The sequence below is a fragment of the Bubalus kerabau genome, chromosome 4 (assembly GCF_029407905.1).
Source record: "Bubalus kerabau isolate K-KA32 ecotype Philippines breed swamp buffalo chromosome 4, PCC_UOA_SB_1v2, whole genome shotgun sequence".
NCBI lineage: Eukaryota > Metazoa > Chordata > Mammalia > Artiodactyla > Bovidae > Bubalus > Bubalus kerabau.
Window position 1 is genome coordinate 130513483 of NC_073627.1, and position 23096 is coordinate 130536578.

The window sequence follows — 23096 nt, forward strand, 5'->3', positions numbered from 1 at the left end:
TTCAGAACTGTCCAAGTCTCAGCTCATCTCAGCTGCGCCTCCTCTCCCCCAAATATCTTACACTACTGGGCCTGGTGGTAATCATAATAAAGAGCCACCATTTGAGGGTTTAGCCAGTGCCAGGCCCTGTGCTATGCCTAGTGCATGTGGAACAGTCTACCCTCTGCTCCTCCTTCCCCTGTGAACTCTCCTGATGGCTTTTGGAGACTGAGACTGGTTCATCTTTACCCAGTCATCACAGTGCCTGGAGTGGTATTTCACTTAAAAATTGTGTTCCTTCCCCTGTTTATTGGCATCTCCTATGGCCAGTTACTATTTTAGACAGAGAACAAAACAGATGTAAATTCTTGCTCTCCCGGAGCTTATGTTCTGGTGGCGGGAGATGGTGGTGCAGGCAAAGCACAAAGAGGAGAAGCTTGGAATATTAGATATATTTACATTTTAAAAATTAGGATTCTCTTTATTGCATTTATTTATATGTATCACTTATTCCCCTTCACCCCACCCCCACCAAATGTGCGGTTCCTGGGCGTTCAAGGGAGTTGCGAGTCAGGGGTGCAGGGCAGGGTCCAATCCAGCTGTGTGACCTTGGGACATTCCCTGCATCTCTCTGAGCCTCCAGGTTCTTCGTTGTCATTTAGGGAAATCACAGCGATTCCAGCCTCTCTTGGCTGGTGAGAAGATTCCATTGGCCCGTAAAAAGGGAGTGTTTTGTCGGCCGGGCAGCCCGGACACTGACAGACTAGAGGGCGGGAGGGAGCTGCCCGCTGACCCAGACGAGCGCGGGCGCGGGGCTTTTCTTGGTTACCCAAGGCCGCCCGGGTGGAAGCTGCGGCTGGGGGGCGCGCATCCGTCGAGGGGGAAAGGGGCGTGGGCAGGCGGTAGTTGCAGCCAGGAGTCCCGGGGTTTGAGTGCGCCGCTGCGGCTCTGCCCGAGGTGGGGCGCGGCTCTGCCCTAGGTGGGGCGCGGCTCTGCCCTAGGTGGGGCGCGGCGCGGCTCGCGCGGGAGCGCTGGGTGCGGCGGAGTCGGGTTTCAGAGCGCGGGTGACTCAGGACGCGGGCCGTGCTGGGATCCTGCCCGCCGCTGCCGCTACCGTTGCCCCTGCCCAGCGCCGTCTTTGTTCCAGGCAGGAAGGACGACCGGCCCGCGCGCAAGGTCCGTTGCCGTCTGCGGAGCTCGGCGGCCCGGTGCCCTAGGGGGCCCGCCGAACGGCGGGATGGCGCCCAGGTATGACTCGCTAACCCGCGCCCCAGCCCCAGGCCCCTACCGCCCGCCTCACCTTTCTCCCTCGACCACTTCTTGCAGGAGGGACGCACAGTGCTGGCGCCTGCTTTTGCTGCTTTCCACCTCCGCGCTTCTGCCCGGTGTCACTCGGACCCGCTCCGCGACAGGTAAGCAGCCCGGCCCGAGCGCTGCACCGGCAACCTCCGCGCCCCAGAATAGTTGGTCTTGGCGGCGGGAGCGGCTGCGGTGCGCGCCTCATTCCTGGACATAAAAGGGAGTCCTCGCCGCTCGGGGCGCACTGGTGGTTCGGCTGCGGCTTCCCCAGGCGGTGCAGGGGATTCGAGGGTTGAAAAAGAGTCTCCGGGCGGCCGAAGCGGGCGGAGCAGTATCCTGGAACCCGAGGCGTCCGAGCTAGGCGCAGCCCTTTCAATCTTGGGCATAGAGGGACTTTGGAAGCCCAGTAACAGTGCCAGCGGTCTCCACTGGAATATTTCGCTCCAGCTCAGCCAGCGCCCGCGCTCAGGTGGTGCGTGCTGGTTGGCTCATTGCAAGGGCAGATGTGATGACCCGTCTGTACACAGGTGCAGAAGCAGACCGCTACCACCTGGCGCTTTGCCGCGCAAGAAATAACGGGACCGAATTGCTCTGATACTAACTTAGCTCTGAGTTACCTGGAGAGCCCCATCCATCGTGGGCAGTGACTCTATGGATGATGGGAAGAGCTATAGACTGGGAACCAGGGGATCTGGTACTTTCTGTTCCTGGGTCTTTCTTTCCCCACCAAGACCCAGAGGCGGTTGTATGAAAAGAATCTGAGTTAAAATAGTTTTGACCTAAGGTGTGTGGCTGGATTAGGTGCCATTGGACAATGAATTTTACTACTCTGTGCCTCACTTTTCATATCTGAAAAAGGGAAATACTTAGACCACCTTTCCTCCTAGGGATGCTGTGAAGATTAAAAGAGATAATTAGAAATAATATGCTTTCCACACCATGACACAATATAAGTGATGGAAACTGCAAGTTGATCCTTGCAGTAGCTGTGTTGGAAAGCATTGCAGGCATTTTTACAGCAGAGGATACTCAGGGTGAGACAGGCTTTAGAAACGGTTCTGTGCAAAAGGCAGGGCTTGGGCCCAGGTCTCTAGGCTTTCTTTCCCTGCTCAGCCCTTTCTCCATGCAGTTTTGCAGGAGAACTACCGCGCTCCAAAGAGTAGTCTCTGACTGCGTTTGGAATTAGGAGATTAGTACACAGTCTCAACAGGAGTAAGTGAGCAGTGTGCAGGGAGACTGTGGTGGGGGAGACAACCTCTATCCCTTGAAAGAAACTGAGAACCGCCTCGCTGGCTGTGTTTAACTCTCTGTGTGCCAGAGGAAAGCTGGCACAGCCCAGACTGTGTCTCCTTGGGAGCAAGACTCAAAGGCCATGACAACTTTTCCTGCCAGAGCATCCAGACTGGCATTTCTTACAGATCGAAGGGCAGCTGGAGCACAGTTTTGGCTTCTCAGCACTGTGGCCCATGTCAGAACGTTGCAATTTTGCATGTGATATAGGGTACTTCCAAGTCAGCGGCAGAGGGCATCTTCAGATTCTGTGGTCTTTTGTGAACTTTGTTGTAACCCCATCCCCCAAATGGAGAAGGTTCTGGAGTTTCTTTCTCCTCCTGCATTTGTAGACTGGCTCCCTCAACGCCAGGTCAGGGCTGTTTTTCTAACACCGAAGAAGTCCTGTAAATATCCATAATGTAAAAAGGGCCTGCCAGGAAACCCTCAGGAGATGAAAAGGGCCTGGAGAGGGCCATTTGCAATTGATGGGTAATTGATGAATATTCAATGTCCCTCTGGGATTCTGGAGAGACTCTTCCTAGATGTGGAATATCCTCTGCAAGTCAAATCTTGCATGAAGTTTATTGAGGCTAATGCTTGTAAACCACTTCATAGGTGTGCATGATACGTTCATACTTCATTCATCCAGTCCTCACAATCACTCCAGGAGCTGGGTACTGGGACTGTGCTCAGATGAGGAAACAAGGCCCAAAGTCCCAAGGCTTCTCAGCTCCCAAGGGTTTCCTGGCCCACCCTGTTTAAAGAGACCCTTGTCAATGGGCCCCTTGTCCCCCACATCGACCTTTCGTGTCTGATTTCTTTCACTCAGCATGTTTTTGAGGTTCATTGATGTTGTAGCATGTATTAGAACTTCATTATTTTATGACCAAATAATGTTCCATTGTATGGATATAGTGCAATTTGTTTATCCATTCTTCCATTGATGGAGCCATTGGTGTTGTTTAAGCTTTTTGGCTGTTATGGTTAGTGGTTTTGCGACATTTGGGTACAAGGCCTTGAGTACTTGTTTTCAATTATTTTGGTTGTATACCCAACAGTGAAATTGCTGGGTTATATCATAATTCAATGCTTAAATTTTAGGAAACTCTTAAACTATTGTCCATAGTAGCTGAACCATTTCACATTCCCACCGGCAGTGTACAAGGGTTCCAGTTTTATCGTATCCTTTCCAACACTTGTTATTTTCTGCTTTTTAGGTTACAGCCATCTTAGAGGTAGCTTTCTGTGGTTTTGATTTGCATTTCCCTAATGACTAATGATGTTGAGCATCTCTTCAGGTGTTTCTTGGTCATTTGTGGGTCTTTTCTGGGAGAAACTCTGAATACTAATCAGGGCAGGTTTAGGATTTCCCACTAATCCTCTGACTCTTGCTGGTGGCCAGCTGATGTGCTTTCCTGAGTGAGAGACAAGGGGATAAGAGTCACAGCTAGGATTTTACATCACTGGCCTCCTGGCTTACCTGTGCTCTAGCCTGTAATGAGTTCCTGTTGTCCACGTACCATTAGAAGTTGTGATGAATATGAATGATTGTAGTATTTTAATTACTGGCTAAATTTTTGGTTTTCCCTAAAGTTGGGAATGCCTATGGTGGCATAAGGTCCTGCTTATATGTTTTATAGCAGATTGAAAACTGTTTTACAGAAGATTGAGGCTGAAAACCCCCAGCACACTGAGCCACTCATAGCTCCCCATGTATATTTGGGATTTTGTAGTTTCCTTGGCTGTGCACAAGATGTGAATGAATCTCCCTGTCTAGAGTGCACCTCCTCACCCTGTTTCTCTTTAGGGTCTAATTCTACCTCCCAGCTTAAACAGCATCTCTTACAGAGAGCCTTCCCTAGGTCTCCCCAGCTGATCTTTCTCATCACTAAGCCACCACAGCCCTTCATCTATCTTTCCAGCACCAGCCACTGTCTCACCCTGTGCTGACAATGTATTTATTTCACACTTTTTTTCTATGAGAGCACCTTGAGGGTGTGGATCATGCCTTATTCATCCAGAATTTGCCACTTGGACCTTGGCCATTTCATCATTATGATAAATAGTGCTGTTGGGAACATCTTCAGACAAATGACCTTTGTTTTCTTCTGGGATTATTTCCTTTAACTAGATTTCCGCAAACAGATTTGCCCATCAAATAACAGACTAGTTGGATAATTCTTAATATATATTTAGATGGGTCTTTCTGAGATACAAATTGAATCGTGTTGCTCCTTAGTTTAATTGCTCCTGCTGGGTTCTCCGTGCACCTAGGATGGAGTTATGCTTCTTGCCTCCAAGTCCCCGTGTCCCACCTCTGTGTCTTTGCATGGGCCAGTCCCTTTTTGAGAATGCCTTTCCCCTTGTTCACCTAGCACCCCCTCATTCATCCTTTAGGATTCCTCTCTGGGAAGCCCTCCTATTCTACCAGGCATGTTGACTGTCTCTCCTCTGGGCGAACACTATATATCACCACCTCTCAGTCACAGGGCTTCCCAGGCTGGACCATGACCATTGATTACTCATCTGTTCGCCACCCGCCGCCACCCCCCCCCCCTCCCCACTACACAGGGAGTTCTGTGAACCAGGGACTGGGCCTTGCCCAGATTCTGAATCCCAGAACCTAGCACTGGGCCTGGCACAGAGTAGGTGCTCAATGACTCAAAAAGGGAAGGAATGGGCAGGTCCAGCCTGTGGTCTAGGGAAAATGCACCCATTTACCATGTCCTCTGCTAGGTCTAAGTCCTCCCCATTTTTCCACAGCTCTGCCAACTGTGGAGTGGCCATGGCTGAGTAATCAGGGCATGTTATAGGGCTTTTAGTTTTATTTAATTACTTTAATAACTAGTTATGCTGGAATTTTCCCTAATGTTACTTTGCTCTTTATCTTTTTTCCATTACATCTATTTGTGTAAACAATTTATTTTCTAGCTTATCCCGCTCATACCTGAAAAGCCTCTATTTTGTCAAAAGCTGTGTCTTTCTCTGCTAGCTTAATATATGAGCTTATTTTCAAGTTTTCCTTGAATGTCCACAGCTTGATCCATTTAAAATGGACCATTGATTAAATAGATTACATAGAGTATATGCTGAGGTTAGTTCTTTTTCAAACTGGTACCCAGGATTCCCTGAAATACTAATTAAAATGTAAACTATTTTTCTATCATAGCATTGCTTCTGGTTATCTTATAAAATTTTCCTTTTCATGATAGAATTTTTTTGTGTAATCTTTATACTATTCTTATGCATATGTGTTATTTTTTTTTTAATTCCACATGGTCCTGATAACTATTGTTTTGTAATATGTCTTAAAATCTGGTAAGGGAAGTTACCCCTTCCTTCTTCACTAAGTCATAAATCCTTAGCATAGACTGATTTATCACATAATTTTCTCATGATTTGATTGGATACTGGGAGTGTTGTGGTGGTGGTGGGTGGGTGAGGGTTATAAAAAGTGAGGTAATCTTACAATAAGATTCAATTTAAGACCTTAATATGCGGTAAGGAGAACAGATAAGCAACTAAGACTTCAAAGTCAGAGGAGCAGGTTGTGGGGCCTGAGTTATTGCTGTTGATACAGAGCACAGTTTGCTGAGATGGGTCAGAGGTGTTGGGAGGGGCCCAGTTTGCTCACTGACCTCCTTCTTCCTCTCCTTTTCAAGAGAAAAAAAAGTATAGGGTTAGAGCAGAACCTAGAGAAGGCCCAGACCTCTTTCTGGGCAAGATCTAACGAGGCAACACATAAGGCTTAGGTCACCTAGTGAGTACAACCCACTCCTTACCTCCAATCAGAATCAACTCAACTCAGCCCAACCTAATCCCAGCGCAATCCATCCCAACCCAACTTTATCCAGTCCAATTCATCTCACACTTGTTACATGCCTTGTTACATGGATGACTTAAAGAACTGGACAGGGCAGAAAATTGTTCTGAGGGCCTTCATGTCTCTCTTGAGTGAGCAGGACCCTTGGTTTCAGGTGTTGGGGGAGCCCTTTTTCAGTTTGGAGAGCTTGGCTATAATCTGGCCTGCAGAAAGCAGCGCTGCCTAGGTCTTTCCGGGAGTCACCCCTCCTATCACTGAGCACCTCAGATAGGGCCCAGCTTAAAAGCCCGCTTCACCACTGGGAGGTCTTTGCAACTAATCTCCTCCCAAAGTAAATGTCTGCTGAGGTCCTTAAAACTGTCAGCTCTGTTCTGTGTTCTAGCTACTACTATAAATTTCTGTCTTTCTCCTGTATTTCCTGGCTGCCTGCCCTCTCTAAGGCCCACTGGGGTGGGTGGCGAGATGACCAAAGAGCCACATGGGACCCTGTGACCGTCCTGGAGGGACTCATAATCTAGTAGTAGAGACCGAGGTGCAGCAGCTGGCTTGAATGCTATGGAGCTTGTCCTGAGTGTCCTAGTGTGGATACAAGCAAGCCTCTGCACCACTGAAGTGGGGGTGTCCATTTACACCAGAAGATGGGGGAGGCGGAGGGAGGTAAGCAGGCTTTGAAAGAAGAGATTTGTATTTTTCAATAACATTAAAATATTTTGATAATAAAAATAATAGTCACTGTACAAATCTAGGTTGGAAAAAAAGGAGTTTTGAAAGGTCACATGTTATCTCATGACTCAGAGATAAACTCTGCTAACATTTGTGGACTGTTTTTCAAGTTTATTTTCCATGCCTAAATATGCACGTATATATGTTATAACATGAATAGATCATTCTGTACGTTGTATTTTGTTGCTTGACATTTTTTCCCTTAACTATTATCTAGACACTTCCTCTGGAACATTTAATATTCTTCCCTAAATCCTTTGTAATTGACACAGTATTTCATTATGTGGATTTCCCACAATTAACCTAGGCCTCTTTTAATCCTTTAGGCTGTTTCCAGTTGTTCTTTCCATAAACACTGTTGTGATAACCCTATTCTCTTTTTATTTATTTTTTATATTAATTTTTATTTATTTATTTTGGCTGCACTGGGTCATCATTGCTGCGCGGGCTTCTCTCTAGTTGTGGAGAGCAGGGGCTACTCTCTAGATGCGGTGCTCGGACTTCTCATTGCAGTGGCTTCTCTTGTTGCAGAACACAGGCTCTAGACGCACAGGTTTCAGTAGCTGGGGTTCCTGGACTCTAGAGCACAAACTCAATAGCTGTGGCACACTGAGTTAGTTGTTCCGCAGCATGTGGGATTTTCCTGGACCAGAGATTGAACCTGTGTCTCCTGCATTGGCAGGCAGATTCTTTACCACTGAGCCACCAGGGAAGCCCAGTGATGACCCTGTTCTTGTATCTCTGTATTTGACCTTTTCCGTAATTATTTCTTAGCGCAAACTCCTAAAACTGTTGGGTCTGGTGCTTGCCCAATTTTTTCAAAGTCTTTCATTGTGTGTTTTTTTTTTGAAAGGTGTAGTAATTTATATTCCCTGCAACGGTGTAAGAGAATACCCGCCTAGCTTACTCCACTGTTGTCCACTGCTGCTGTTTTGCTCACTGAAAGGAGAAAATGACAGCAGGGCAATGGACAGTGCCCAGCATTACTGCTCCAAATTGTCCTTAGCTGAATGGTGTTGGGGATTTCCTCCTCCTCCCTACCATTTGTTCATCAGTTTGGCATGGGCCTTGTGGCAGGGCTAGAGAAGAAGAGGGTTATTCAGGAAATTAGAATGCACGAGCTCAGGTCACAAGGACTTTGGTGGTTCTCAACCCTGGCTGTACCTTAGACCCTGATGCCCATCCTCCCCATGTCCAGGGTTCTTCATTTGTCTGGGGTCTGGTCTTCTGCAGGTTTTAAAAGTTCTTGGTGTGATTCTAAAGTGAGGCCAGAGCTGAGAACAAGCAGTGCAGTCCAGTGACTTCGTTTGAAAGGTGACAGTCCTGAGTCCTAGAAAGGGAAGGTCTTACCCGTGATTGTAACGCAAATGAGAGGCAGAGTTGCCACTGGACCCCAGACGAGCTCTGGGAGCCCACACCCTGGGTTCAGATCTCAGCACTGCTACTCCCTGTTGAGTGCCCTCTCTTATCCTTATTTTCCTTGTCTGTCAATTGGGACAATAATTCCCACTATGAGGAATAATGAGGGAAGCATGGGGCCTGTAATTGGTACAGTTCAGTACCTCTTTCCTTCCTGCTCCCACATCTCTGTGAGTCCCTGGAGGGCATGAACCCTACATTATTTATCCATGTTTCCTCAGCGTCTGACATGGCACTGAATGGACACAATGAGCATTTGAACACATTTATGAAAGAATCATTCAAAGCCTGGGACTGTGGAGATCTGAGTGAAAACGCAGCATTAGGAACCCTGGACCATAGCGGAGTCTGTGTGAACCTCCAGCTCTGCTGGAAGACCACCCACAGCCATCCACTGTGAAGAGGGTGCTGCTGCTGCCGACGGTGGTGGTGGTGGAGGGGCCAAAGCAGGGTGGGAGCAGGGGCTGTGTATAACAGATACGTCAGGGATGGAGTACATTCCATGAAAGAAAATTGAAGGGACGCTTTTCCGGTCTTAAAAAGTTATAACCATTGCATTCTGTAGAACAGAGTCCAAAAGCAAGTAACAAACTCAACCTAAATCCATGAAGTTTCAACAGTGCCACACACTGTTGGTTCAGCCAGCTGCTTCTCCCCTTCCAGCTGTACAGTCTTAGTGCTAGCTTGTCCTGTCTTTGTTTTAGGCCAGCAAGAGTGTCTCCAGGCCCCCGTTCTCTCCACCTCCCCCTCTGTATTGCAGCCTTAGGAGTCTTCTGGCTTCTTTCCACTTAGGTGTGACCCACCAACCAGCAGTATTGGTATCACCTGGGGACTTTGTTAAGCTGCAGACTTTCCAGTCCCGCTCACAGACTCAATGTATTAGAATCCGCATTTTAATGGGATCTTAACCTTTGAGGAAATGGCAACCCACTCCAGTGTTCTTGCCTGGAGAATCCCAGGGGCAGGAGAGCCTGGGGGGCTGCCGTCTATGGGGTCGCACAGAGTCTGACACGACTGAAGCGACTCGGCAGCAGCAGCAGCAGCCTTTCAGCGGCAGTGTGAAACCAGCTCTTACTATGTCACCCCTGCTGCAGAACCTCTCGTCATCTTCCCAAGCTGACCAGCTGTGACAGGCAAAGTGCTGGCCCTCCAAATATGTCCACGTCTTAATATGACCCCAGAAACTGTGAATATGTTAGGGTTCCAGACAAAGGGGAATTAGACTGCGTATGGAGTTAATATTGATAATCATCTAACCTTCCAAAAAGGAGAGGACCCTGGGTTACTCAGGTGGGCCCAGTGCCATCACAAGCATCCTTGGAAGTGGAAGAGGGAGGTGATGTGAGACGGACTTGACCTTCAGCAAATCAGTTGTATTTGCTGATGTTGAAGGTGGAGGAAGGGTCCATGAGCCAAGGAATATATGTAGCCTCTAGAACCTGGAAAAATCGAAAGAAAACAAAAACAGATTTTTTTCTTTAAAGCTTCCAGAAGGGAGCATGATCTGCTTAATTTTGATCTAAGATCTGTGTTGGACTTCTGACCCACAAAACAGGAAGGTATTGGTCAATTCCTTAACACAGTATGGAAAAATCCAAACAAACTTTTTGGCCAACCCACTAATACATTTATGTTGATTTAAGTCACATAATTTGCAGTAACTTGTTACAGCAACCATAGAAAATGATTTTAACTCTCCTTATCATGGCATTTGAGACCCTCTGAAGTCCTCCCAGTATGCTGTTTTAGCTGCATCTCCTGGAGTGTCCCTCCTCATAGCCTTATCTCAAACTGCACAGTCCCCAGGGTGGCTGGAACGTTGGGAGGCATCCTGAGAGTCTGGACTAACGTTATTCTCCTTGTACCTCCAGCACCTAGCCCCATGCCTGGCTCTGGCAGGTACTTGGTCAATGCTTGTTAAATGAATAACCCAGTTGAAGCCTGCTGTGTTCTTTCAGATCGCCACCAGCCTCATAGGGTCCCTAGTAGGCTGGAGGCAGATATGGCAACAGAGGGGCTCTGCTTCGATGTTTCCCCTGCTCTTTTGTTTTGGGCAAATGGTTGGCTCTCTATGAGCCTCAGTTTCCATATCCTGGAAATAAAGGAGTTGGACTAGATGAACCCTAAATGCACTGTTAGCTGGAACTTTCTAGGATATCTGAGTTCACTTTGCCCAAACTTTGTGGTGGCTGTGGGAGGTGATCCAGCTCAGCAGCTCTCAGTCTGGTTCCCGCCCTTCCCTGACATCCTTTTCCATGGTCAGGGTACAGAACTGTGCCTAATGGCTGTGTGTATTTGGTACAAAACGGCGACCACAGATTTTCTCCTTTCCTCTCGAGTTAAAATGTCAAATTACTCACTCTCCACAGGACGAAAAAGGGAGGGAAAAAGAAACCATTTCTCACTGCAGAGTTTTTCCATGTGACACATTTTCTAATTTTATTTCAGGTTTAACTGTCTAGAGTAGGTGGTGCCATTTCAGCGTCTCCCCCTCCCCTTTTAGAATATGAGCTCCCAGTTGAAGAAGTGGAATGGTTTTGCTTGTTTAACATTTGCAAATGTGGGCTGCTATCAAGCTGCAGCTGAATGTCTTTATTTTCTCTGCTGGAGGAAGTGCTCTTAGGTGCACAGCACTAAGCTAATAGTAGGATTCCTGGGGTCTGGACTCTCTGTGGGGAGCTTGGCCAAGTCACTTCCACTCTTGGACTCAGACACTTAATCTGCAGAGAGGGAAAGGCTGGGTCACTATAGAGACTGCATGGCCCATTGGAAGAACCGATTGGTGGGCCCTGTTTCTAAGAGTAGTTTTGTTTGAAACTTTGTGGTAATCATGTGCACCTAAGTTTATATTTGCCATCAGCTTTGTCATCTCTGCACTGTCGCTGGAAGTGCATGGATGACTGAGAAGTTTTCAGCGCCTGGGAAGAGTGTTGTGACTTTGTTTCAGAGAAATGGATTCTGCCCCTGCAAGGTCGGTTTCATCCAATCTCATCCTTTCATTCCTTCACCCCACTGGGTCCAGGCCTGTGTCATGCTCAGTAAGGGACTGTCACAGCGGCTCCCTGTCCTGGCCTAAGACCCCCCATCTCTCTGACCTCTAGTGCATCTTCTCACTGCAACCTGAGTGGCAGATGCCATCATGTCACATCCCATTAGAACCCTTCCCTGCTTTCCATTGCAGCACCTGAAATTCTACCCCAAAGCTCTTAGTAGCATGCCTGGAACACCATGAACCCTCAGTGAAGGGTAATGGCCATGGTGATGAGGTTCAAACTCAATGCTAACTGATGAGTTAAAGTAACGGACGATCCCTAAACCTTCCTGTGGCCTCTTTGAGCATAGCTTGTACCTGGTTTCTTCCATCAGAATCACTTGTAAGTCCATCTCTCCAAGGATGGGGAGAGCCAGGGCAATGCCATTCATCTTTGGAGTTCAGAGTCATTGACCTTGCAGTGGAGGGAGATAAACAGCCATAATCCAATGTGGGAAAAATGAGATATAGTTAAGCATGGACTTTGGAAGTATGGTTGCGTGAGTTGGATAGATTTAATGCCAACATTTCTTGATGGTCATCCTGCCTGTCACAGCCTGGTAGGTTTTTCAGTCACTCATTTGTTCCCTCACTTTTATTTAATAAATATTTATTAGCTGCTTACTGTGTGCAAGGCAGTGTGGGACATCCTGGGTATAAAATGATGAACAACGTAGGCGTGGTTCCCCACATTGTGGAGCCTAGACTCTAATGCAGGACATAGACACTAAACAAAGGGTTGTACAAAAAGCCCTAAATACCTATGAAGAGTAAAAAGAGGTATGGAGAAGTAGGGAGCTGTGAGAGGCTTCCCAGGTGGCTCTAGTGGTAAGGAACTCACCTGCCAATGCAGGTTAGACATAAGAGATGCGGGTTCAATCCCTGGGTCAGAAAGATCCCCTGGAGGAGGGCACTGGAACTTTCCAACCCACTCCAGTATTCTTTCCTGGAGAATCCCTTGTTCAGAGGAGCCTGGCAGTCTGCAGTCCATAGGGTTGCAAAGAGTTGGACACGACTGAAGCAACCTAGCACACACATACGGAGGGAACTATGAGAGCACACTCGTGGCCACTCTGATCTGTACTGTGGTGTCAGGAAACGCTCCCCAAGTTATGACAGTTTAGCCAGGAAAGGGGTGGGGCTGGTGGACTAAAAGAGAAGGAGAGTGTTCTAGGTAGAGGCGACTGAATGAGAAGAAGATGGAAGCAGCCTCCTGGTGTGTGGCCTGAGCAGTTAACTCTCCCAGCCCAGGCAGGGAGGGAGGCCGGGATGGGACAGGACAGGATGGACGGGATGGGGCTGGAGTGTGTGTGTCGGGGGGTGGTCTCCAGTCTCCAGCATGAAAGCAGAGCCTCCGTCCAGTAGCTGCTTTCCTGACCCTGGCTCTGGGCGAGCCTCTGGGCTTCTGCCATGCCTTGGGTCCTTCCCAGTGCTCATAGCCCTGGGTGAGGGCCTCTGGGTGCTCCTTCCTGCCTGGCTCTTGCCTCTACATATCCAAGAGCTAATGGCTTCAGCGAGCGGCACAGGGTCTCCACCTTTGTGTTGCCCAAGAGACATGTTTGTGAGAGACTTGCAGTAAAATGATAGGGAAGCAGGGATGAATGAGAGCCCAGAGCAGAGTCTCTGGTCCCACCTCGGCCACCCAGAGCCTCCTAGGCCAACCCAACTGCCCAGCTGAGAGGTCGGGAAGGTCATGGGGAAAGGATTCTAAGAATTGCCCTCTGCAGTTAGTCTACAGTTAGTCTTGGCTCTGAAAAGTTTCTTCCTGTCTGAAATGAAGGGTTGGACCCGCCCTGAGGCTCATCCAGATATTATCTCTTCTGATTTCTCTCTCTGGATGTCTGTGTTCAGAATGTGTATCCACAAGCACAACACAGAATTCTCTTGCCAGGGAATGGAGGTCGCGGGAGTAACTCAGGTGGGAAGTTTTTAGATGTTTTCACTTGGGGACCAAGTCCTTTAGAGATGGTGGCAGAAGAGTGATGCATTGCCCACTTCTGTTCTGGCCGTTCCTTTACAGACCTGCTTCTCAAACAGGGTGTGCTCGTGGTCCTTGGCTGTGTGACAGTGACGTGCAAAGCCACATTGTTTATTTCCTCATCCATTTTACCCAGCGGTTGGTAACTTGGGGAGTCCAGTGACAACTGGGAAGTAATTTAGAACATTTTTATACTAAACAGTCCACAGTTATTATGGAGTGGAGTGCAAAACTTAAGTGCTTTTAACAATAGAGCAGGAGACTTTAATTAAATTTCCAAGCTCTGAATGGGGGTGGGGCAGGGGGTGGGAAGGGTGACTCTTTGGGTAGACCCAGGCCCCGCAGAATAGGGTCCCCTCTCTGCTGGTAGGATGCTTTAGTGGAGATGTTATATATAGATTTGAGATCCCCAACTGGTGGGAGGCTTGAAATTATTGTAGTGGCTGCCAGAATCCATTCTTGTACGAACATTTCCTCCATCGATAGTTACCTAATGCACTTGTGTGTGGAAAAGGCTATGGATGTGTTTTTAGCTATCGATAAGATGGAAGTCGCTATTCTCCATAGCTCTTGTACTAGAACTTTCAGCTCCACGAGGGAAGAAACTTGTCTGTCACTGCTGGAGCCCCAGTGCTTATTGGGGGTCAGAACCACATACAGTGCTGCTAAGTCACTTCAGTCATGTCTGACTCTGTGTGACCCCATAGACAGCAGCCCACAAGGCTCCCTTGTCCCTGGGATTCTCCAGCCAAAAACACTGGTGTGGGTTGTCATTTCCTTCTCCAATGCATGAAAGTGAAAAGTGAAAGTGAAGTCTCTCAGTCGTTTCCGACTCTTAGCGACCCCATGGACTGCAGCCCACCAGGCTCCTCCGTCCATGGGGTTTTCCAGGCAAGAGTACTGGAGTGGGGTGCCATTGCCTTCTCCACCATACAGTAGGTGCTCAATAAATGCTAGTTGAATGAATAGTATGTGTGTTGGTGGCTATAAAAAGCTTCCCTCTCTCAGTCAGGAATTACCTTTCCAGGAATAAGTGTGTGGGGTGCATGAGCATGGGAACGTTGGGTGGAATGTGAAAAATGCTGTTCATGCATATGCATGCAGGAGACTGGCCAGTCCCACTCAAGTTCAAGGTTTCTAAGAATCCTTTTGAAGGCAGCCTCCTACCCAGTGTGGTCCGTGCCCATAGCGGCTCCTTGTGGGGGAAGGCACAGATCACCATTCATGTGCCTAGGGTAGCTGGGGATCCTAAGCTTCCTCTTTAGGGTCCATGTGTCCCTCAAACACCTCGCTCCCACCAAAACCCACTGGGGACCTTGAGGACCCAGAAAATGTTGGGCTTTCAGGGTCCTCTATCTGGCTCTCCTAAATTACAGAGAGGCGGGTGGAGGCTCAGAGAGAACAAGGGACATGATGAGAGTCACACAGTTCAGATATAAGGAGCTGGATCCAGAACTGGGTCTTCTGATATCCAGGTGGCTGGCATCTCGCCACCCTCAAAGTCCCAGGTTTTGCTGCTGTTTCACCATAGACACATTGTCCCATCGTCCTCAGGGATGGGGAGGAAAGGTGGGGACAGGACTTCACACATGCTGCGGGTCTCTTCTGTGCCTGGCAGCCTGTGGTTACAAGTAAGCCTTGGAAACATCATGTGCACGTGCTTAGTCACTCAGCTGTGTCCCACTCTTTGCGACCCCACGGACTATAGCCTGCCAGGCTCCTCTGTCCATGGGATTCTCCAGGCAAGAATACTGGAGTGGGTTGCCATTCCCTTCTGCAGGGGAATCTTCCCGACCTAGGAATTGAACCTGGGTCTCCTGCATTGCGGGCAGATACTTTACCACCTGAGCCACCAGGGAAGCCCTTGGAAACATCAAATGGATTTCAAATCCCAATTCTTCCATGTATCAGCTGAGTGACTTGGGCAGATTGCTCAGAAGGAAGGTTGGTTCCCTCATCGGGACAGGGGGTAGTCAAGGTGCTGCCTCCCGGGCTGTGTGAGGCACTCAGCGTAGAGCCTGAGATGGCAGGGCCTTGGTGGGTGAGGGCTCTCCCTGAAGCCATGAACCTCACCCTGTACATATAACAGCATCCCTGGGGAACTCTTAAGACATACCGAGGCCTGGGCCTCACCCCCAGAGATCCTGACTGGGGTGGAGCTGGGTATCAGTCTTCTAAAGCCCTCAAGTAGTTCTTCTAAAGCCCAGCTAGGAGCTCAGTGCTAGAGCATACATGCCATGAGGGCAGGGGACACGTCTGTCCTGTTCACTCGTAAATCTTCCACAGTAGCAGTGCCAGGCATGTGGTGGTTGGTGCTTGAGAATATTTGTGAATGAATGAATGAACAAACAGATGAACAAGGCAAGCTTCCCTATCTCTATCTACACTTACCTTTTCAGGAATAAGTATGTAGGCTCGTGAGTTCAGCATCTGCCATTACTCTGTACCGCCACCCTGAGAACTGGCATTGTCCTCTCTATGTCCAGATAATGAAACTAAGGCTCAGAGGAGTAAACCAACTGGCCCAAGGTCACCAGCTGTAAGTGATGAGTTCTCTCTGGAATGGAATTCCATGTCCTTCCCAGCATCTGCTGGGCGAGGCTCAAACTCCTGGGGTCCTCTGCCCAAGGTCACCCTCAGTTTTGGGTCTCCAGTTAGGGGCATCTCCTGGGTACCCAGCTTGGAAGGCCTCATTCCCTCTCCCGTTACTCCAGAGTGCACAGGCTCTTCCTCCAGCTAACATTTGGAGGCGATCAAGCTGTACTTTCATCTAGATTGAACAAGAGTCAGCCTGTTTCAAAATATGACTTCAGGGTCACCATCTGTTCTGGCTGTTCCCTTAAACTCCAGTCCCATTTCAGGGCCACACAGGGCTCCAGCAGCATGCAGAGAGCACGTCTCGGCCCAGTGGAGCAGGAGAACCTGTATAAAGCAGCGGTGTGCTTGATAACAGCTGTAGGACTAAGTTCTTATGTCGTTCGTTTCCCCCTATGCAGTGGCATCAGGTCATTATATGTGTGGACCACAACCCCCCCCCGCCCCCCGCCACTATGCATCCATTCCCATATTGGGCACCTACTGTGTACCATACGCTTCCCCATGCCTCACTTTCTTAGGGAAATGGGTGAGAGTAGCCTGGATGGTGGGAACATGAATTGCTGGGCAAGTCACATTGTCAGTCTGGGCCTTGGTTTTCTCATCTCGGGGACACTGGACTGAAGTCCTTCCCAGCTCTGGAGGTCACCCCAACTCTCCAGGCCTCTATCAGCCTAATCAGTGTAGGCAAGATTGCACAGTGCCTGCTGATGCCATGAGCTCATTCTGCTGGCTTCCTCCCTGCTCTGGCTAAATTCACACAAGCTCATCTGTGGACGCCCTGGGCCATTCCCAGGGCAGCTTGATTTTGCCCAGGGCATAACATGCCAAGTGCTGAGAGGCTGCAGGAAAGTATGTCTCCTGCTGTTGCCAAAAGACCGCCTTCGCTCCGCATTCCAAATCACCCAATCCACCCTCTCCTTGGCAAGGAAAAGGAAGGGCCCCGACTGCCGGGGGCAGCAGCTCGAGGTGAAGTGGTGATAGCTCCTAAAATGGTCAGCAGCAGCCTTCCTCAGAAACCTTTCAAGGCACCCCATAGCCTGCAGCATAAATTTTAGTCTCCTCAGCTTGACATTCAAGGCCCTCCCTAATCTGTTTCCAATCTCCCAAGTGAAAAAGTGATTAAGAGTAGAAAGAGCTAGGAAGGACCTCAGATGACCCACACGTGGGCTGCAACCACCCCATTCCAGCTCTGTGATCTTGATCTCCTTCAGCCTTGATCTGCAAAATGGGAGAGCAATAGTCCCCACCTTATCAAATTGTCCTGAGAGTGAATAAGCTGATGTTGGCTTTACACTTCTGAATCTGGCTTCGTAATTCTCTCCTTGCTGCTCTAATGGTGGAGGTTACCTGAGCGTTCCATTGCTCCCCTCCTCCAGGACCACTCACAAACCCCTCAGTTTCCTAACCCCATGGGTTTGCCTGTGCTCTGCTTGTTCCACGATGTTCGCCTGTGCAGAGTCCTCTGGTTCAGACACCTGTATCGGGGCTCTGTGTGTTGATGTCTTGCCCCCTTTTCTAGGCTGAGAGCTATTCAGGACCAGAGTCTGAGTTTTCATGATCTCTCAAAGTCCAGCCCAGGCCCGAGTCCAAAAGAGGGTGGCCACTGGGTACTGGTTGTGTGCAATGCTGAAACCCTCTACTGGGACCAGGATAGAGGGAAAGACAGGGAGGTCTGCTCCTGCCTTCCCTTCCAAGATCCATCCTCCCCTTGTGGCTGCATTCTCTCAGGGCACACAATGTAAATTATGACCAAATTGCATGTGGTTAGCAACTCTGTAGGAGATTTTATGGACCATGTGGTATCTACCATGGGAAAAGAACTCAAATACCTAAGGACATGCCTCACTTAGAGACTTAGAAAGCTCCAGAATTACTCTTTCAAGCTCCTCCCATCCCAATGATGCCCCTCCCACCTCAGTACCTTACATCAAGAAGCTGGGGTCAGGGGAGAGTGGGACATGGCAGCGAGGAGCAGGAGTCTTATCCTTCTTCCAGGACCACGAGGGCTGGCCTGTCCCATCCCATCTTGCCCAGTGGCCCCAGCTCATGCCCTAGCCCCCAGGTGGCAAGGAGCAGCCTCCCTGAGGTCTCCAACCAAACCTCAAGAACCTTACGGTATATAACCAGAAGGGGAAGCATATGTGGTTCACAGTCCCTACCCAGACGCTTGTTTCAGAGAGGCAGGAGGTGGAGGCAGCTGGAATTCAGTCTGAAGTCTAAGAGGCCAGTGTGTTTTAGAGCGGCACTCCCAGCTCAGTCGGTGGGTGAGAGCCAAGGCAGGCGTTCTTCAGAAGACTGGTCATTCTGTGCCCTCCTACTTAAGGGTCAGCCAAAAGGATGGAAAATCGCAGCACTCAGAAAAGTTGACATCAAGCCTCTGTGTGGCTATTAAGACTACGTTGTACTTCAACAGTGGGATCAGCGGAGAGCTAGACTATTAAGTGCATATTGAGCTAAGTGGTGCTGGTGGGATGACGGCGACAGCAGCTGGTGTTCTTTAGAGTTCTTCGTAATTGATGACAAAGACTATTGATTTTATCTATTGATGAAAATAAATGCAATATGGCAAGACAGATATATGGTCACTCTGGTCCAGAATCCGTTAAGCTCATTTATTCACTTACATGTGCATTATTCATTCATTCATTCCTCCATCGATGCTCAATTCTTGCCTAACTCAGGCAAGCCCTGTGCTTAAGGGGTCGGGGTGAAGCTGGGAGATATAAACATGAAACAGATGATGCCTGCTTGCCCAAGGGCTCACAGACTGGTGGGAAACATCGGCAAATAAACAGATAATAACAGAGTATTGAGGAATTGGACCTTCCTGGGAAATTTACCAAGGGAGGGTTTCTTGGCAAGATTGGGTAATTCATTTGTAGGCATTTAGAAAAAGTCAGCTCTGAGGCCCGGCTTCCCATGTGGCTGGAGAGGAGTTCCTGGAGTCTTCAGGCCCCTTAAGCTCCGGGCAGGGCAAGGGGACAATGGGGAGGCAAGGGAAATAGCTGTTGCTACCCCTCCTGGAAGGCGTGGGCTCCTCCTGCTTGGGACAGGCTTTCTCTGGGGGAGCAGCCCCCTTGGAGTCGCAAGCTTCCTCTTGGCTGCAGAACCCTTGCCGACATGCCCAGTTCCCCTGGGCTGACCTCCCAAGCCTCTCTGCATCCTCAGACCACCAGCCTCCTTCCCACAGCTGGGTTCACTTGGCTGCCTCTCCCTGTTAGTGGGATCTAGTCACTCAGGGGACTCAGCCTCCTATCAGCCTGTCTGGGAAGCAGCCCATTCACTGTGGCTGTACTGTGATCCGAGGGAAGCCCCATCTCAGTTGGGGCCCTGCCTAGCCCCGTGCCCGGGTCTCCGCCCCTACAGTGGACTTCTCTGCTGCTGGCTGCCTGCTCGTGTCTCCTGCTCCGTGATTCCCCCACTGCTGGCCATGCAGGTCTTAGGCCTCCAGCTTCTGCTCAGCAGCACAGTGTAGGGCAGTGGGTCTCAAACTTGAGTGTGCATCATTACCTGCGGGGCTGGGTAAAACACAGGGTGCTGCTGCCCTCTTCCCTGCACGAGGTCTGATTCAGCAGGTCTGGAGAAGAGCCAGAGCATTTGAATCTCTAGTAAGTTCCCAGGTGAGGCTGATGCTGCTGGTCCGGGAATTGCACTTTGAGAACCACCGTTGTGGTTAAGCAGGTGGGCTATGGAACATGGACCCAGGCTGGGTTCTCGTCTTGTCTCTGCCACTTACTTAGCTGTCACACTTAGTGTCTCTGTCACACTTAGCTGTGTGACCTCCTCCCTCTGCATCTCGGTCTATTCATAAAGAATACACAGGTAGTAACACCTTCCTCACTGACTCAGTCCAGGCACTGACTGTACTCAGAAGAAGACTGGCATACAGATCAGTCGCTCAGTCGTGTCCGACTCTTTGCGACCCCATGGACTGCAGCATGCCAGGCTTCCCTGTCCATTACCAACTCCCAGAACGTGCTCAAACTCATGTCCATCGAGTCAGTAATGCCATCCAACCATCTCATCCTTTGTCGTCCCTCCTGCCTTCAATCTTTCCCAGCGTCAGGGTCTTTTCTAATGAGTCAGTCCTTTGCATCAGATGGCCAAAGTATTGGCGCTTCAGCTTCAGCATCAGTCCTTCCAGTGAGTATTCGGGACTGATTTCCTTTCGGATGCTTGGCATACAGTAAGCAGTCAATGAATGCTTTAGGTTCCTTGTCCGCTGTAACAAACTACCACAAACTGGTAAAATTCTAGAGGCAAGAAGTCCAAAATCAAGGTATCAGCAGGGCTGCACTGCTTGTGGAAGCTCTGGAGGAGAATATTTCTTTGCCTCTTCCAGCTATGAGGGCTGTCCCTAATCCTTGACTGCATCACTGTATCACTCCGGTCTCTGCCTCTGTCTTCTCTCTGTCAGATCTCCCCTTTGTCTTATAAGGACACGGGTTATTGGATTTAAGGTCCACTCGGGTAATCCAGGATCATCTCTTCATCTTGGGATCCTTAAGTGTATCTTCAGAAGACCTTTATTCCAAATAAAGCCACATTCACAGGTTCCAGGTACCTATCATTTTAGAGGCCATCATTTGGTCCTCTACAGTGAACATGAACTATTATTATTATTATTTAGTTACTGTTTCTTCCAGCTGCTGCCATTAGCCTGCCTTGGGGTCAGGAGGGGATGGAGTGGGAATGTTATACTAATTTCTAAGTTCCAGCTCCCCTTGGTCAGCCCCATTTTATTCAAGCCATCTCCAGGCTGGGGCAGGAAATTCTGTTTTTGAAGTTACACTGGCCACATTATAGCATTTCAGCAGGTTTGAATTTCACTACTCTGAGAAAAACAGCACGCTCCTCCTCCAGACACCAGTTTAGAGTCCCCTGTCCATTTTAGTTGTTCCTCATACCCGAGCAGGGTACACTTAACAAAGCATTTCCACATGCAGACCCACACTTGACCCTCACTGCAACTAAGCTGAAGGAGATCATATCACCCCATATTGCATGTAAGAAAACTGAGACCCAGAGGGAAAATTGCACAAACCTACCTTTCCTGGCAATTATAGACAGTAGTTCAGCGGGGAGAAAAGAAGGCTAATGTCATTGACGATGACTGCAATAACAACACCCACTGTGCTGTGTACAGCGTATGCTTTGCTAGGCCCTCTGCTTAGTATTTTATGTCTATTTCTCAAAACTCTCTGCTGAAGCAGGTGGCATTACTCCTGTGTTATGGGTGTAGACTCCAAGGCTCAGAGAGATGAACTGCCATGTCCAAAGATGCACAGCTTTTAAATGATGAACTTGAAGCCAGAGCTGGCTGAGACTTTCTCCCCATTACTGTGCTGCTTGGAGGTCCTTTTCCAGTTGGAAAGATAGTTCGGAGCAGCCAAGATGGGAGAGGTGGCTCTCCAGGTCCCTCCCCAGATCTGCTCAGGAGATGAAGCTCGTAAGAGACTGTCTCTCTCTGGTGCTGAGTGCTGATGCTCAGAGCGGTGGGGCGGGGCAGCAGGGCAATGGGAATAGAGAGGCAGATGGGCCCAAGGTCACTGAGGGCTGGGACAGTCAGGGTGTGCTCCCTGGAGTGGGCCACCCTTGGCTTGAAGTGACATTCCTGGGCAGCAGAGGGAGACTCCACTCCTTGCCTCAGGCAGATGGGAGTTTAGAATTGCTAGTTCTGGGCCCTGATAACTGTGTGCCCTTGGGCAAGTTGTGGAACTTGTGTGTGCCTCTGTTACCTCATCTGTTGACTGAGAACAGCAGGAGTGGAGTTGTTGTAGAGAACTGGGTAGGGGGGCTGTGAATCAGCATCAGCTGGGGTGCTGGTGCCCAGGCCCCGCCTGGACCAACTGAATCAGCATCTCGGGGGAGTGGGCTGTTGGCATCAGCATTTTCAAAAAATCTCCCCAGTGATCCTGTGCAGCCAGGGTTGAGAACCACTGCTCTGCAGCTAAAGTACATGGCACCCAAGACACAGTAAAGGCTCAGTAGGTCCGTCATTATACGTCCCTCATACAGTCATGAAATTAACATTTATTGGGGTCCTACCTGTGCCAGGCTCTACGAGGTGCCCGTATCACCTGCAGTGCATACTTCTTGCTCAGCCGTTTCTAGCACTGATTCCAAGAGCGTCAGTTAATTGGGTTCAATGCTGTATGAAGACATGGTCCAAATCTAATATTCTAAAAAGAGTTTTACAGACAAGGGGGAGAATCTGGAAAATGTGCCTACATCAGAGAAACAGAAACCCTTTGTGTAGGAAGAGCAGTCAAAGATCTCCAGCCCTTTACAGAGGCAACTGGAGAAGAAAGAGTGGGCCGCAGACTCTCTGTGGGTCCCCTGGTGAATACCTGCCCCTACAGTGCCCTCACTTCAATATTTATAATGTGGAAAGGTTTCTGTTGGGTGCCTCTGTATTGAGGGGTTAGTTTTTAGCTGCAAAATTCTTTCCTAATGAGACCATAATTGGAACCCAATAAATTAAGCAAGAACTTCCCTGCCATGCAACCCCTGGGGGTGTGGTAAAGAATCTGCCTGCAGTGTAGGAGCTGCAGGAGATGTGGGTTTTATCCCTGGGTCAGGAAAATCCCCTGGAGTAGGAAATGGCAACCCACTCCATTATTCTTGCCTGGAAAATTTCATGGACAGAGGGGCCTGGTGGTCTATAGCCCATGGGGTTGCAAAGAGTTGGACATGACTTAGCGACTCAACAACAGCATATTAAGCAAATCAGATCTGAGTTGCTTTGGTGTGAGTGTGTGGATCAGGATAGGTGAGTGAGCATGTGTGAGAGTCTCCACGAACAATTTGCAGGTGGATATGTGTGTGAGTGTGTGAAGGCGTCAGGGTGCTTGAGCATGGGATGAATGCAGGTGAAGGTATGTGTCTGTGTGAATGTGTGTGTATGAGTACCTGTAGCAGAGTGTGAGTATGTTCATGGGACTGTTGTGAATAGGTAAGAGTGTGTGTATGTG

General features: G+C 49.1%; 1 protein-coding gene across 6 annotated transcripts in view; it reads left to right on the forward strand.

Moving 5' to 3' along the window:
* The first annotated feature begins 555 nt into the window (after positions 1-555).
* The window catches only part of COL15A1 (collagen type XV alpha 1 chain), a 102874-nt gene continuing 80333 nt past the window's right edge, over positions 556-23096 (forward strand). For 4 of the 6 annotated variants that reach the window (XM_055578624.1, XM_055578621.1, XM_055578623.1 and 1 more), the window contains exons 1-2: positions 717-1227; positions 1306-1391. In XM_055578624.1, the coding sequence (XP_055434599.1) occupies positions 1217-1227; positions 1306-1391 (97 nt within the window). In that variant the 5' untranslated portion in view covers positions 717-1216. Of the gene's footprint in view, positions 675-716; positions 1228-1305; positions 1392-23096 lie in introns of those variants that run through there. The other 2 variants (XM_055578619.1, XM_055578618.1) reach the window with 2 other exon arrangements.